We start from the raw sequence: 15,077 nt of genomic DNA, 5'->3' as shown, positions 1-15,077 counted from the left end.
CTGCTATACAAAAACCACATGACTTCTACCTCAGTGAGATTAGCCATGAATTACTATACATGAATGCATACAAAGACCAGACTAGTGGCAAAGGGAAAACATGAATTTCTGAGAATATGATCTTCCCACTAATTTCAAGTAATCTGGTAATAATTTATGCATTATAGCACAGAAGGTAAAAGCATATTCTTCAGAATTAGATACACCTGGGTTCAAGTTCCACTTCTGTTATTAATAGCTGTGTGACCTTGGGCAAGATCTTTAACCTCTCTAACCCTCACTGTCTTTATCTGTAAAAAGAGAATAAATATAGTACCACTTTCAAGGAGTTGTAGGAAAGGAATACAAGAGATAATAATACATATAAAAGCATTTGGTTTCATCTTGACACAAAACTGTTAGTCTGTAGTGGTAACACTGATATTAATGGCAGTAAAGAAAAGTTAGTAAAAGCAAGCTAGGAAAGAAGGTAAGAACAGGAAAATGGACACTATATAATTAAATCAGGATGGCCCATGGCCAGTTATTCAAATTCAAATTAAATATTACAGATCAAACTACATAAGTAAGAAGAATTGGAATGTCATCAAACTTTCTAGCCCAATCTTTTAGAGGGGAGTAAAAAGAAGGACATCAACCCATAATTAAAGGTAAATGCTTGCATTTAGTCTTTATTTTTTTACATTTAGTCTTTAAAGGTTTGTGACTATGCTTTGCAAAGGTCCTAACATATGGTTGTAATCATAAATACTAAAAAAGATCAAATGATTTTATTACAGTGTTTCAGATTCTCAGTTATTAGTATGAAGCACAGCTCTTATGATACAAAGTAGGCCCTTAAGTGATCAATGAGTCTGAGGGCAAGAGGCATGTCATTTCATCTTTCTTTACACCTAATATCTAACACTGTGCCCAGTAAACAGCTAAAACAGCCTAAAGGTCTACAAAAATAGCAATTAAAAAATATAAGTACTGGGGCCCCTGGGTGGCTCAGTCGTTAAGCGTCTGTCTTCGGCTCAGGTCATGATCCCAGGATCGAGCCCCGCATCGGGCTCCCTGCTCAGTGGGGAGTCTGATTCTCCCTCTCCCACTCCCCCTTGCTTGTGTTCCCTCTCTCTCTCACTGTGTCTCTGTCAAATAAATAAAATCTTTTAAAATATATATATATAAGCATTATTTTTATTTTAAAATAAATATATTCTAATTATAGCTTTAAAATAAAATTTGGAGATACAGTTATTCAAACAAATTTACTTGATATGATTGCATAGCACTCTTCAAAAAGACAATGTATAAGTAATTCTGGACTTTGGTGAGGTCTGAAATGCTATACTGAACTCCTGTATAACAAGAGCATCAAAGAAAGTATGAGGCAGTCTCACCTCTTGGATTTGCATCCATATCTCCAGATGTTAGGCCAATCAAGTTTGGGCGCTGTGTCTGTGTTCTTGAAAAGAACTGTCTGTACTGAGATCTACCAGAACTGGTAATACTAGGAGCTTCTGGATTATAACCATCTGGTTCATATGTATCTGGGGGAAAACAAAACAACAAAACACGTAACAAATCAGAGAAGTTAATTTCTCATTAATAAACAACTGCAAAAAATGAATTTTTTCTTCAACAAATATATCAACCTATACATATATATCTGAATTACAGTATATAGACATACCTGTTAGAAGTGAAAGAAATGAAAATGCTCCTGTCCCAAAACACAGATACACAGATCCATTCTTGATTACAGAGGTATTTCCAGATTTATGTACCTAGCCATTTTTATCCTCTATATTAATCACCTAATCCTAACATCAATGAACATTTTAAGAGAAACATGCACATACATGAATACAATATATAAAGGATTGGTTGAGTTTCCTCAGTTATCATGTCTCACCAATTTCCAGGTACTCTTTTAATTAGGGGGAAAATCAATCTACTAATTTGGTTATCTACACTTTGAAAGGGAGATATAATAGCTGGTTTCATACGTAAAACATTTCAAATGCTTTCTTTCAAACAGCTAAATAAGACAAATTTTATATGTCTAAACATAATCATGATCTTACTACCAACAACCTCATCAATGTCACTTTTATCACGTTCCCTTTGTTTTCTCTAAAAATACTTAATTTTTAAATTCTATTGCTAAATAACTATTTTGTTAGTGTTAAAGAAATAGAGTGTTCATCTCTAAATAGTATATATCCTCTTCATCCTACATAAGATCAAAGAACAGTAAAGATTAAGTGAAGACATTGGTTTTCCCCACTGCGCTTTAGAAGTCCTTGTATCTCTTATTTTCTTAGTGGAAAAATCTCTATGGCGTTCATAGGAAGTTTCAGCTACAAGGTAAGAGACATTCAGATCCTTAATTAATGGCCAATCAGATTCTAAGTAGAAGATCAGCAAATTAATTATAAAAAAAAGTTTTCAGTTACTACTTGGTAGTCTTGACAGAAGATCTCCTATAGTTAAATCTCCTATAGCTGTAGAAAGTTTTAAAGAAGTTATATAATCAAATGACCTTATTCTCTAATTCCTGAGAATACACAGAACCCCTAGAAACTTAAAAGTCCTTAAGTCAATTATGATGAACTGAGATCCAAAGGCAAAGTGAGAAATGTTAAAAACCTCATGAGACACCCACAAAGCACACACAGGTCTTCAACATGTACACATAGGCAGGAGGGAAGAATTTTCAGGAAATCACTACATTATACACAGCCAGTCCACACATAAGGCAGAGGGGGGAAAAAAAAGACATGTTCATCCTTGACCAGCAAGAAATCAAGATGGTTTTGTTTTTAAAAAAATTAACCTAGTTTTTCTTGAAATGTATAACTGATTAGAAAACATTCAAGTAGATATCCTCTTCCTATTTATTGGATTAGAAATCAAAGAACTAGCATGACTTTTGTTTCTGAGGCATTAAAACTCAAAGTAGAGGACACCAGAGATAACAGACACACAGGAGGCCTCATCATCTATCAACCAGTAGGGACAAATCAAAGAAGCAGAGAAACAGGGTAGAAAACTACCTAAGAGGTTTAATGGGAATTTGTGACAGCAGATCAGGATGCCAGTCACCACTTAGGCTGGCAAGCTGTGGTACAAAAGATCAGAGAGGTGGATGGCCATTTGTAGCAAAGCTTACCTGGGACCAGGGGGGTGGGGCTGGAGACTGAGGTATGGTACCCAATGGAGGATCCCATGAGGTTTCGAGGTGGCACCAAACGAGCTGCCAACAGAGGAGGCGGTGTCCCCAACTGAAGTCGCTCAGATGCAGCAGCACCATGTTCACGAGAGTACATGGGCTGTCCTACAGAGGAAAGAACAGGAGGGCAGCTGGGAATGAGAGTCACAAGCTTCTCAGGTAATGACTTACTTCCTGAGACTTCAGCCAAGAACAGAGAAAAGTACACCAATGTGAATGGCAGTCGAGAAAGGTATTACTGAGATTCTTCCTAACTCCAGAAACGGACATACAACTGGTTAGGATGCACTGAGGTATAAAGAAAGAGTAAGAATTAGGTAGTATGACTATATAATCTCTATCTTTCATAATCTGAAGTGAATAACTATGTGCTAACTGTACACAAAACTGAACAGTCAACCATATCACACTATCAGACAAAGGTGCCTTAAGCTGTTATTCGTGTAGAAACTTGTATCCAATAAAACATGCAGTTTTGAAGACTGTCGTACCCATTAAAAACAATTCTTCTCCTAAAACTCACATACTTTCAGGTTCACACAAAACATACTCCCATATCTGAGGGCAGAAAAAAGAATAAAGAAATTAAAACACACACACACACACACCCCCCACAAGGATACCCTCATAGAGAGTAAGAAACGTTCAAAAGAAAAAAACTAAACAAGATAGTGAAAACTTGCTACCCCTTAGCAGGTGGATAACAAGTACAGACAAAGAAAAAAAGGACAAAACCTCAGATACACAGACCAAACACTGTACATATGAAATTACCTCAGACATGAGGAACCACTTTTTGAAAGAAAGGAAATTTAGTGTTCACATTTACTAATGGAAGAATGTCTGACACAATGAAGTCAAATTTGGTAGAACAGGATTTAAAAAGAAGTATCAAGGAGCAGTTTTTTTCTTTCATTGGCCACTTACTAGTATCTGTTTTACTGACTACCCCCATGAGACCTATTATAATATTTACTCAATACTTTATATCTAAAGTCAGACATTCACTATGTGGCTCAAGATAAAATAAAGTGAATCTAGAATTTTTTTTTACACCCAATGAATGTCCTTAAAAGTTATAAATTTCCAAAAGATTTTTAATACACTTTAACAGAACAAGCCATAAAGCAACCACCTGATTTCATAGGAAATATAGAAGGGAAACAGATGTACTAAATTTTACTATCCTTCTCTTCCTATATATGAAACAAAGAGGCAAGTGACAAATCATACTGTACAACAGACCACAAAACTCTGCGCTTAGCACCAATTCTTTCAATATTTACATTTAAAAAGTCTCTTTCAATCATTACGTTACAAAAACAATCTAACATATCAACAATCTAAAAATAGTTGTAAGAATGACCTACTGTGCAGAATTTCCTGCAGAAGGAAGGAGTGTACTAAAGAGAAAAATGGGGAAGTGCATTCTCAGTCCATATGACTGGCTTAAGCTTTTGACACAGCATTCAATGTACCCAGTATATTTAACTAATAACTGTCTCAAACTGAATTGAAAAGTTAAAGACTAATTTGCGCAATGTCCCTTCAACATGAGTGACAAAGAACATGCATTTAATTTATTCAAATGAAGCCTGATGTTCTTCAAAACACCTACTGTAATCTCTAAATACTATTTAAAAACAAAAAGCTTCCTTAGACAAAGGGCTGATTCTAGGTCTGGGCAGAAAATTAAGATAAACCTGGTATACCGTCATATATATATATACACCTTGTGTTTCCAGAAGCAAGACAACTATCAAACATTAGGTGTGGGGGCGCCTGGGTGGCTCAGTTGTTAAGTGTCTGCCTTCGGCTCAGGTCACGATCCCACGGTCCTGGGATGGAGCCCCGCATCGGGCTCCCTGCTCCACGGGAAGCCTGCTTCTCCCTCTCCCACTCCCCCTGCTTGTGTTCCCTCTCTCGCTGTGTCTCTGTCAAATAAATAAATAAATAATCTTTAAAAAAAAAAAATTAGGTGTGTCAAAAACAAAACAATCTGCAGGAGCCAACATGAAGAGGCTCCCATGGTCAAAGATGAAACAATGTGAACACCAAAAAGGATGTAATGGGGTGAAACATATCAAACATGTTAAAAATCCATGTGTTCATAATGATCCCCTTTGGAAGATACAAGGAAAGCAGTAATTCATTATTCTGAAAACTAACAAATGAAAGGAAACAAGTATTTATCCTTTTATAAAAACTGCATTTCAAGTTAACCAAATGGTTAACACTACTGAGTTTCACTTCATAGAATGCCTGTCAATAAACGTAGAAGAAATTACAGAATTAGAATCACACTTTTATAACCCCTAATGAAACAACAGATCTAAGCAGTGATCACAAATGGCTGCTGAAACCATGAGCAACTTTCAAAATGGATGTACCAGAATGAAAACAACTGTACACACTGATCAATGTTTACAACAAAGGAAAAAACCCAACATTATGTACATCATGAAATACTGCAGTAGAAAGTACATCAATAAAATATTCATGACCAAACAAACAAACAAACCACAGCAACCTGAATCTAAAGTCTCCAAATTTAGCCCCCAATTTACAGGAAATATAGAGGACTGAAGAATGTGTTAAATGACACAAGCGGAAGCAATATGCCAAGATCAGAATGTGAAAAAATTCTTCAGGACAATGATCTGTTTCTTAAATAAATGTCAAGGAAAAACCAAAAACCAAGGAAAAACCAAAAAAGAGGTAAGGGAAATCGTTATAGATTTCAAGACTTAAGAAAGGTCTCTTCTTAATGTAATATATAACCTTGGTTGGATGCAGCTTCAAAGAACCAGCTGTGAAAGGACACCTATGATACAATTTGGAAATATGAACACTGATTGGATATTTGACAACAGTAAATATTTTGGGAGTGTGATAAAGTATTGTGATAGTGTGTGTTTAATCCTTATCTTTTAGAGATATATACTTAAGTTCTTACTGATGAAATGTTATGTTTGGGGGTGGTTCTAAAATAATCAAGTCAGTGGTGAGTTATAGATGAAGTAAGATTAACCATGTATGTTGAGGAGTGTTGAAGCCTCTGAGTACCTGAAGATTCCTGCAGTATTTGTTTTCCTTTTGTGTATATTTGAAATTTTCCAAATTAAGTTTTTCTTAAATCAAATAGGTTACAATAATGGTGAAGGTGAGCTGGTCACAATTTATATTCATTCAGTTTAGTTCTGATGGGCATAGAGAGTGACCAGATAATTCCAAACTACAAACATCCCAAGTTCGTGCTCCTACCTTAAGTTTTTCATATATGTTACATGCCTGAGAGCAAAATTTTCACATTCTTAATGTTAACTCCAGCCGGGTGAAGACAGTCTTTATGCAAACTGAAATTTTAGCTACTCTGTAATTTCCTGATTTTGTCATTTAGAGTATTCCCAGGAAAAAAATCTTAAGTTTTAAACTAAAAGCTCAATTAGGAAACAAAAAAGCTACACCTTCCAATTATTGGCCATAATTATCATGTATCTTCTGTATTAGAATTCAAGGTACCTGGCACACCATCTGAAGCTCCAAGGCCTAAACATGTGTAGTAGGAACTCAACAGTCACTTAACGAAAGGATGAAAGCTTATTTATTAAAAGTATCCCAATGAGAAGTATTTTGGATGAAACTGTATGTTGAAATGGGCAGTAAGATATTGAATATAAGACAAACCAAAGTAAAACACAAGGGGAGAGAAACCCCAACATTATATTCAGTGACTCTACTGGATATTGATACACTTCTCTAGACATCAAAATCCATGATTCTGCACTGAGAAATGTTCCACAGAATTAAACAAGGAATTTCAAGTTTAATAGGAGTATAGTGTTTCACTAACTTTACATATTGATAAAAGGAAATATATTTTCAGAAAGATAAAGATAATTTACATAAATTCATTTGAAGACTACAACTTCCTTCAACCTAAAAATCAATTTGTAGAATACAGAATATTATATTCTACTATTACTTTTTCAGAAACTCATTAGAGTGAGCTTAGCAATCATAAAATATTCCTACTATGTCTTCTTCAAATAAACTTAAGAAACTGGTTGAATTTAAGGGAAAATAGAGAATATACTTGAAAATGGTACTGTGAAAACCAAAAATGTACACAGTGAGTTGGTTAATTCAAATTTGGGTAAAATATTTTAAGTACTTCAGAGGAAATAGTTGATTTTAATAGGTGTTACGATATTGCTCTCTTTCCATAAAATTTCAATTACAGCTATTATTTAAGTCCTTTTCAGATATCTGTGACATTTTTAATTCAAGAAACAACAAAATTTCACAGTTTTTTCTAAACTATATCCATTTGACATCACCTTTTAAATACCATTCCCATGAGCCACCGATATCCTGCCCAGTTATATGATGTGGATAATTTCTTTTCTTCTGTTAATATTCAATTGGCCTTTTCCAAAACAAGTAATAACCACAGCCAAAATGACAGTTTTTTTGACAGAATTAGTTCCTTTGTCACCTCTATTTCTGAGCCACTCTGTTCATCCAGTCATAACAGCAAAATATACTGTACTTGTTTTTTTAAAAAACATTTCTTTTCCACTATTAAATTTTTTGCTTCTTAGAAGAATCATTTCTTATTCATCTGTATATTCCCAGTACCTAGCATTGAGCAGACTCCTATTTTTATCTCTAAAAATCCAGATTTCATTTTTCTCTGTATATTCCAGGTCTCTACTGACAAAATTTTCATAACTAAATACCATCTGATACACTCTATCCCACTTATAAACATTTTCTATGTAATGAATTTTAAAGATAATTTTGACAATAAAATATCCGTAATTTAAACTTTCCCAACTTATTAAACTTTGAGAGCTAATACATTGTAAACATAGTTTTTTACACTTCATTTGAAGTGAAGTTCTAATTTTTTGGGAAATTATTGATTATACTATTGAGGAAAGTATACCTGAACAATTTGAAAGATTTAACTTACCTGCCTAGAATGAAATTTAAAAAAAACCTTTTTAAATCAGGTGAATAGAAAGATACAAAAAAATGTATAACAAACATTACACCAAAAAAAAATGTTGTAATGTTTACACTGAGATCAGAAACTATCTCCTACGTTTTCAAATTTCTCTGTAAATTTTAGAACCAAAATTTAACTTTTAAAAAAGGAAGAGAGGGGCTCCTGGGTGGCTCAGTCGGTTAAGCGTCTGACTCTTGATTTCAGCTCAGGTACTGATTTCATGCGTCATGAGATCAAGCCCCATATCAGCCTTCAAGCTCAGCGGGGAGTCTCCTTGAGATTCTTTCCCTCTCCCTTTGCCCCCCCTCCCACTCACGTGGGTGCGCTCTCTTGCTCTAAAATAAATAAATCTTTAAAATAAATAAGGAAGAGAGTAGTTTGCATAGTACAAAGTTTTAAATTGTCTGATTCAAATAATTCTGTAACTTTCAAAACATTCAGTTGCCAACCAACTAAATCTCTTTAAACCGCTGATGCAATATATGAAACTATACCCTAAAGCAGTAATTCACAAATGCCAAAAGGATGTTATCACCTTTTACTGGTCTGAGACAAAAAAGAAGGAAAAAATGTAATTACCATTTCAGAAAACCAAAGGTAAAAGGATAGTCTTTTAGCCTGTATTTTAACGTAAAAATTTATTTTTAAATTGAAATGACCCTAGATATTTTCACATACAATTCTACAACATGGCAAATAAAAAGTTGCTAACTGCAATGCTCCCCCAAATTTTCTTAAAAATGTTACCAGCATCTGAAACAGAAGTTTGGAACTTATATGTTTTAAAAGGCCTTTACACAAAATATTTTTGCTTTTAAAAAGAGAAAAATGGTGTTCAAGTAACATGAAGTTTACCTTTTTTCATGTTGGCTCTCAAGCATGTAGCACAATGCCTAGCACATAGAAGGCATTCAATAAATACTTGCTCCATTAATGAATATGAAGCTAAGTCATAATGGTAACTGCCAGATTTTTATAAATTAAAATCAAAACGGAATTTTTACAGGGTGAGTCACAATGTTAAATTTAACAATAGTAAAATAAATGGTAATTGCCAGACTTTTTAAACAATTCAAAACAGAATTTTTATCTTGAGTCACAATGCTAAATTTAACAGTAAGAAAATGTGCCATCTGCAACAAACTCTCAGATAAATAATCCATTTTTTGTACTTACAAGTCCAAAGGCATTAAGAAATAATGTTAAGAGATGAACTGGGGAGAATAAATGATACAGGATTGATAAACTTGAAGCTGAGTAATAAGTATATGAGAACGCATTATACTATCTTCTTTACGTTTACATTTAAAATTTCTCTAAAAAATGAGAGAAGCAGTAAAACAAACATGCGCTATAAAAAGACACTATAGTAGTTAGAAGACTGTGAGATACTAAGATGTGGTTTCTGTTCTGAGGCTCAGCTGAACATAAAATTAACATACATGAAAGAAATCTAACAGTGGGCCTGTGTACAATTGTATGTCATTATGTAATAAATGCTTTTTGGTCCTGTAGGAGTTTACAACAGAGCAATAATGTTCCCCATGTACTCAGATTTAGGCTTTGAAAGAAGAGAAGAGAGAGCAGATTACTAGGAGTGAAGACAGGAAAAGAAAGTTGAGTCACAGGGCACCTGGGTGGCTCAGTTGGTTAAGCGTCTGCCTTCCGCTCAGGTCATGATCCCAGGGTCCTGGGATTGAGCCCCGCATCAGGCTCCCTGCTCAGTGGGAAGACTGCTTCTCCCTCTCCCACTCCCCCTGCTTGTGCTCTCTCTCTCACTGTCTGTCAAATAAGTAAAATCTTTAAAAAAAAAAAAGAAAGTTGAGTCACAATGGAGGCACAGACAAGGTATAATTGGCCTAACCAGAGAAGATACATGTGGGAGTATAGTGAAAAAAGATTACCAAGAAGGGCAGGGTATATTATAGAAACTATAGGGAGGGGTTCATCGGTAGTCTGGGAGGAGGGGCACCTGGGTAGCTCTGTGGCTGAGCTTCAGACTCTTTATCTCAGCCCAGGTCTGGATCTCATGGTCTTGAGTTCAAACCCTGTGTTGGGCTCCACGCTGGGCAGGGAGACTACTTATAAAAAAACATATATATGTAATTTAGGGGAAAATTGTGGACACTGCAGAGTTCTCATGAGGTACTGTTCTGATTCATTTTCTCAGGAAAATTAGCTTAGCAACATTATACGGTGTGACTGAGGGGGACTGAAATATAATGGAGTCAAGAAGATTATAGCAATAACCCAAATGTGAGGTGATTCAAGTGTGGATGAGGGCAGAAGCCACAGCAGGAATAGAAAGGGATATTTCAAAGAAAAAGAGAAAGGATTTTTTGATTAACTAGATATAAATAAAGCAAAGCAATGAGTCAATCATGTCAAGGTTTCAATTCTAGGTGATTAGATGGTGTTATTTCAATTTATAAAGACACACAAGGATAGTGGAGGTAGACACTTCAAGAGAAGATAATTATGTTTGATTTCAGCAAAGTTGCAATTTAAGGAGACAACAGTAACCATAGTATTATAAAAACTAATCTTTATATTTAGCTTACTAGATGCCAAGTTCTATTCCAGATAGATGTATTAATGCATTTATTCCTCAAATATGCTTTTGAGGTGAGTAACGTTATTATTATTCCCATTTTACAGAAGAGAAAACTGAGATTCAATGAAGTAACTTGCCTACGATCACAATGACAGTTAAGTAATGGAATCAGGATTTAAACCTGGGCTTTATTATATTGCTGAATTGCCTTACCATGACATGATAAAGATGAAGAAATGTTTATGATAAATACACTGCACAAAAGATGAATTTATTCATAAAGCTACATAGCTCTGTAAATAAAAAAAATCTCGGGGCACCTGAGTGGCTCAGTGGGTTAAATGTCTGCTTTCAGCTCAGGTCATGATCCCAGACTCAAGTCCCACATTGCGCTCCCTGCTCAGCGGGGAGTCTGCTTCTCCCTCTGACCCTTCTTCCCCTCATTCTCTCTTACTTTCTCAAATAAATAAAATCCTAAAAAAAAAAAAAAATCTCACAATTTTTTTTTTTTTTTTAAGATTTTACTTATTTGACAGAGACACAGCGAGAGAGGGAACACAAGCAGGGGGAGTGGGAGAGGGAGAAGCAGGCTTCCCGCATAGCAGGGAGCCCAATGCGGGGCTTGATCCCAGGACCCTGGGATCATGACCTGAGCCAAAAGCAGACGCTTAATGACTGAGCCACCCAGGCACCCCATAATCTGACATTTTTAACAACCAATTACCTTATTTTTGTTTCTGGAGAAAGGAATATTTTAAAAAGCTTTAAATAAACTAAAAAAAACGACAAAAACACCTAAGAAATCAGAGAGAACCAAGATTTAAGAACAAATTATTATAGTTAAACATAAATGTTGTAAATAGCATTGCCACTAAATATTACAGTTAAATGATGCTCTCTATCATCATTCCAACATACAAGTTAAATAATTATTCGGCGTATTTTATCCGACCTTTTGCATACTCTTAAAAGATAAGCCTTATGTTTTTGAAATTCAATTAGAGGAACAATTTTTGAACAGACGCTTCAAAATAAATTTCCTTTAGAATAAGAGACTAAAGCTTCAAAATACATGTCCTTCAGAAGATACTAAATGTTGCTACTTCTTTTATAGCAGAAGGCCTTGCCCTGTTCTTCCACTAGCACACAAGATAAAATACAGCCATACAGTATAATCATACAGTAAATTGCCTTGTGAATACAAATATAATTTTTATACGGTACAGTCCATAAGAAGAAAAACTGTATTTTTTAAAAGTATGACACTGAAACTAGCTTTTCTATACCCTAGCAATTTTAAGTCAAGCAATATTTACTTACGTTCTGATACTGTATAAAGGAGGTTCTGGGGTAAAGGAGGAGGTAGTCTTGCTCCCACTGGTGCAAGATTGGGCACTGCACTTGTCCCAGGCTGGTCACGGTTGTTTATCAAGCTTGACTGTGTTATGGGTGGTCCTAAGAATTAAAAAAAAAAAAGAAGAAGAAAGGTAGAGCATTAATGTTTCCTAACTAATAAAATACTCACTATACTAAAACTAATTTGGATAGTTATAATTAAAGTACCTACTTTGGCACAGAACAGAATTAAGGAATTTGATAAATGCAGGCTTCAGTACTGTAAGTTGCATAATTAATTAAGATGACATTTTAGTTCTAGAACAGACAAAACAATTCTAGGGTGAAAAAAAAGGACAGTTACCTCTGGGGAGTGGGAGTGAAAAATGGCTGAGAAAGCACTTGAACAATCTTTCTGGGATAATGGTAAGCTCCTTTTTTAAAAAAAAGATTTATTGGTTTATTTGAGAGAGAGAGAAAACTTGAGCAGGGGGAGGAGCAGAAGGAGAGGAAAAAAGAATCATCAAGCAGACTCCGCACTGAGCACAGAGCCCAATGCAGAGCTCCATCCCAGCACCCTGAGATCATGACCTGACCCAAAATCAAGAGTCAGACGCTTAAGATTGAGTCACCCAGCTGCCCCTGGGATAATGGTAGAGTTCTATAGAACTCTTAAGTTCTACAACATTAGGAACATGTTTAAATGTACTGATGTCTGCAACATACTAGGTAATGCATCAAAAATAATAATGGGAGAGAGAGAAAGATACATGATAATACAAATATAGTAAAATATTAATCACAGAACCTAGATGGTGAGTATATGGGTGTTCAGTGTACAATTATTTCAACTTTTCAGTTTGCTTGAAATTTTTCATAGCAAAATGTTGGGGGAAAATGACATTCCTGGGTTTCACTTTTAAACAGAAATATTCCCACATATCACATCTTTAATTGTGAGAATTTCTATATAATAAGATGCTTTTTTATCTGGGGAATAAAATCTCTAGTTGAGCTTCACAATTTTATCATTTACATGACAATGTTAAATCTATGTATCAGGTGCCTGAGTGGCTCAGTCAGTTAAGCGTCTGCCTTCGGCTCAGGTCATTATCTCAGGGTCCTGGGATCAAGCCCTGCATCGGGCTCCCTGCCCAGAGGGGAGTCTGCTTGTCCCTCTGCCTGTCTCCTGGCTTGTGCGCTTCTCGCTCTCTCTCTCAAATAAATAAAAAAAATAAAAAAAGAACCTAATGTATCCAATGTCTCCAAACCTTTATCAACTTTAATGTATTCTATAAAGAATATTAATGCAGGAATGCTAGGTGATAGGTACATGGGTTCGTGCTAAACCATTTGTGCCAACTTCTTATGAGTCTATAACAATTTCAAAAATAAAAAGTTTAGGGACATCTGCTCTCCCTCTCTCTCAAATAAATAAAATCTTTTTATAAGTTCTTCAAGAGTATTAAAATAATTTTTAAAGTCTTTTATTTCGGAAATTTTCAAATACACACAGAAGTAGAATAATATGTGTACCATATGTACTGTCATAAGATTTATTTATTTGAAAGAGAGAGAAAGAGGGAGAGCGGCGCATGAGTGGGGGAAGGAGCAAAGAGAGAAAATTTCAAGCAGATTCCCCGCTGAGTTTGGAGCCCACTGCAGGGCTCAATTTCATGACCCTGAGATCATGACCTGAGCCGAAATCAAGAGTCGGAGGCTTGGGGCGCCTGGGTGGCTCAGTTGGTTGAGCAACTGCCTTCGGCTCAGGTCATAATCCTGGAGTCCCGGGATCGAGTCCCGCATCGGGCTCCCTGCTCGGCAGGGAGTCTGCTTCTCCCTCTGACCCTCCCCCATCTCGTGCTCTCTCTCTCTGTCTCATTCTCTCTCTCAAATAAATAAATAAAATCTTTAAAAAAAAAAAAAAAGAGTCGGAGGCTTAACTGAGTGAGCCATCCAGGCGCCCCGAAAGAGATTTTCTTTAAAGACTAGGAAATTTCATTAAACTACTGGCATGTTCTTTTTTCTGACATCTTCAAAACAACTGGATCTTAAGACGTTGTCAACTAGCAAGATTTTGACACCCAAGATTTTTTGAAGGTACTATAAATAATCTAATACAACAATGGATAGGATAAGGAATAACATTTTAATTATAGGAATATATTCTAAATTCTACTCTTTCAAAAACTTTAAATCTAGTATCAAGTTAGTGAAGAGACAGGTTCTTCTAAATACAATTCTTTGCTAAAGGACAAAATACTTAATGAACATGTACTTACTTGGTATGGGAAGCACAACAGAAGGCGGAGGCTGGCCATGTCCCTGGGGGACAGGAAGTCTCATACTGTGGCCAGGACCTGGACCTGGACCTGGGCCTGGGCCTGGGCCAGGGCCTGGGCCTGGGCCTGGGCCTGGCATCGGAGGCATTAACATTCCAGGAGGTGGTGGAGGAGGAAGCCCAGGAGGAGGTGGAGGGAAAGGAATCATGCTTGGCAGAGCAACTTCATCAACAACCAGGGGATCATTTCCGTGATCAAACTGACAAAGGTCACCAAGTACACAAAATCCTCTTTCTGTAAGAATATAAGAAGAATCTTATTATGATCTTAGAGTTCAGAAAACAAATAAAACAAGGCCCTGAAAAGCCTACCAATCTGATTTACAAAGTAATTTTTCCCCAAGGAATTTAAAAGCCTTAGTGTTATTCTGTTAATCATCGCATATCCCGGAGGTAAGGCCTGATAGATGTACTCTCTACTTTCTATGAGACTATGCTTTGTTGAGGTAGCAAGTAACAGGGTCCAAAACAGGCTACTAGCCACTTTAGATGAACCGATTTGCCATTACAGTTTCCTAATAAAAATTCAGATTCAGGGTGCCTAGCTAGCTCAGTCAGTAGAACATGCGACCCTTGATCTTGAGGTCATGAGTTCAAGCCCTACATTGGTCGTAGA

General features: G+C 35.9%; 1 protein-coding gene across 6 annotated transcripts in view; it reads right to left on the bottom strand.

Annotated features, from left to right (window-relative positions):
• RBM27 (RNA binding motif protein 27) overlaps positions 1 to 15,077 on the bottom strand; it is a 77,879-nt gene that overhangs the window by 38,883 nt on the left and 23,919 nt on the right. For 4 of the 6 annotated variants that reach the window (XM_064596124.1, XM_045894714.3, XM_064596125.1 and 1 more), the window contains exons 7-10: positions 14,403 to 14,696; positions 12,106 to 12,240; positions 3,158 to 3,322; positions 1,383 to 1,532 (exon numbers count right to left, since the gene is read on the bottom strand). In XM_064596124.1, the coding sequence (XP_064452194.1) occupies positions 1,383 to 1,532; positions 3,158 to 3,322; positions 12,106 to 12,240; positions 14,403 to 14,696 (744 nt within the window). The remainder of the gene's footprint in view (positions 1 to 1,382; positions 1,533 to 3,157; positions 3,323 to 12,105; positions 12,241 to 14,402; positions 14,697 to 15,077) is intronic. The other 2 variants (XM_045894733.3, XM_045894723.3) reach the window with 1 other exon arrangement.

This window comes from Mirounga angustirostris, unplaced genomic scaffold (assembly GCF_029215605.1).
Source record: "Mirounga angustirostris isolate CCGP_5_RB_7025 unplaced genomic scaffold, mMirAng1.0.hap1 SCAF_7, whole genome shotgun sequence".
In the NCBI taxonomy this organism is placed as follows: Eukaryota; Metazoa; Chordata; class Mammalia; order Carnivora; family Phocidae; genus Mirounga; species Mirounga angustirostris.
This window is presented reverse-complemented; position numbering and strand designations above follow the sequence as displayed.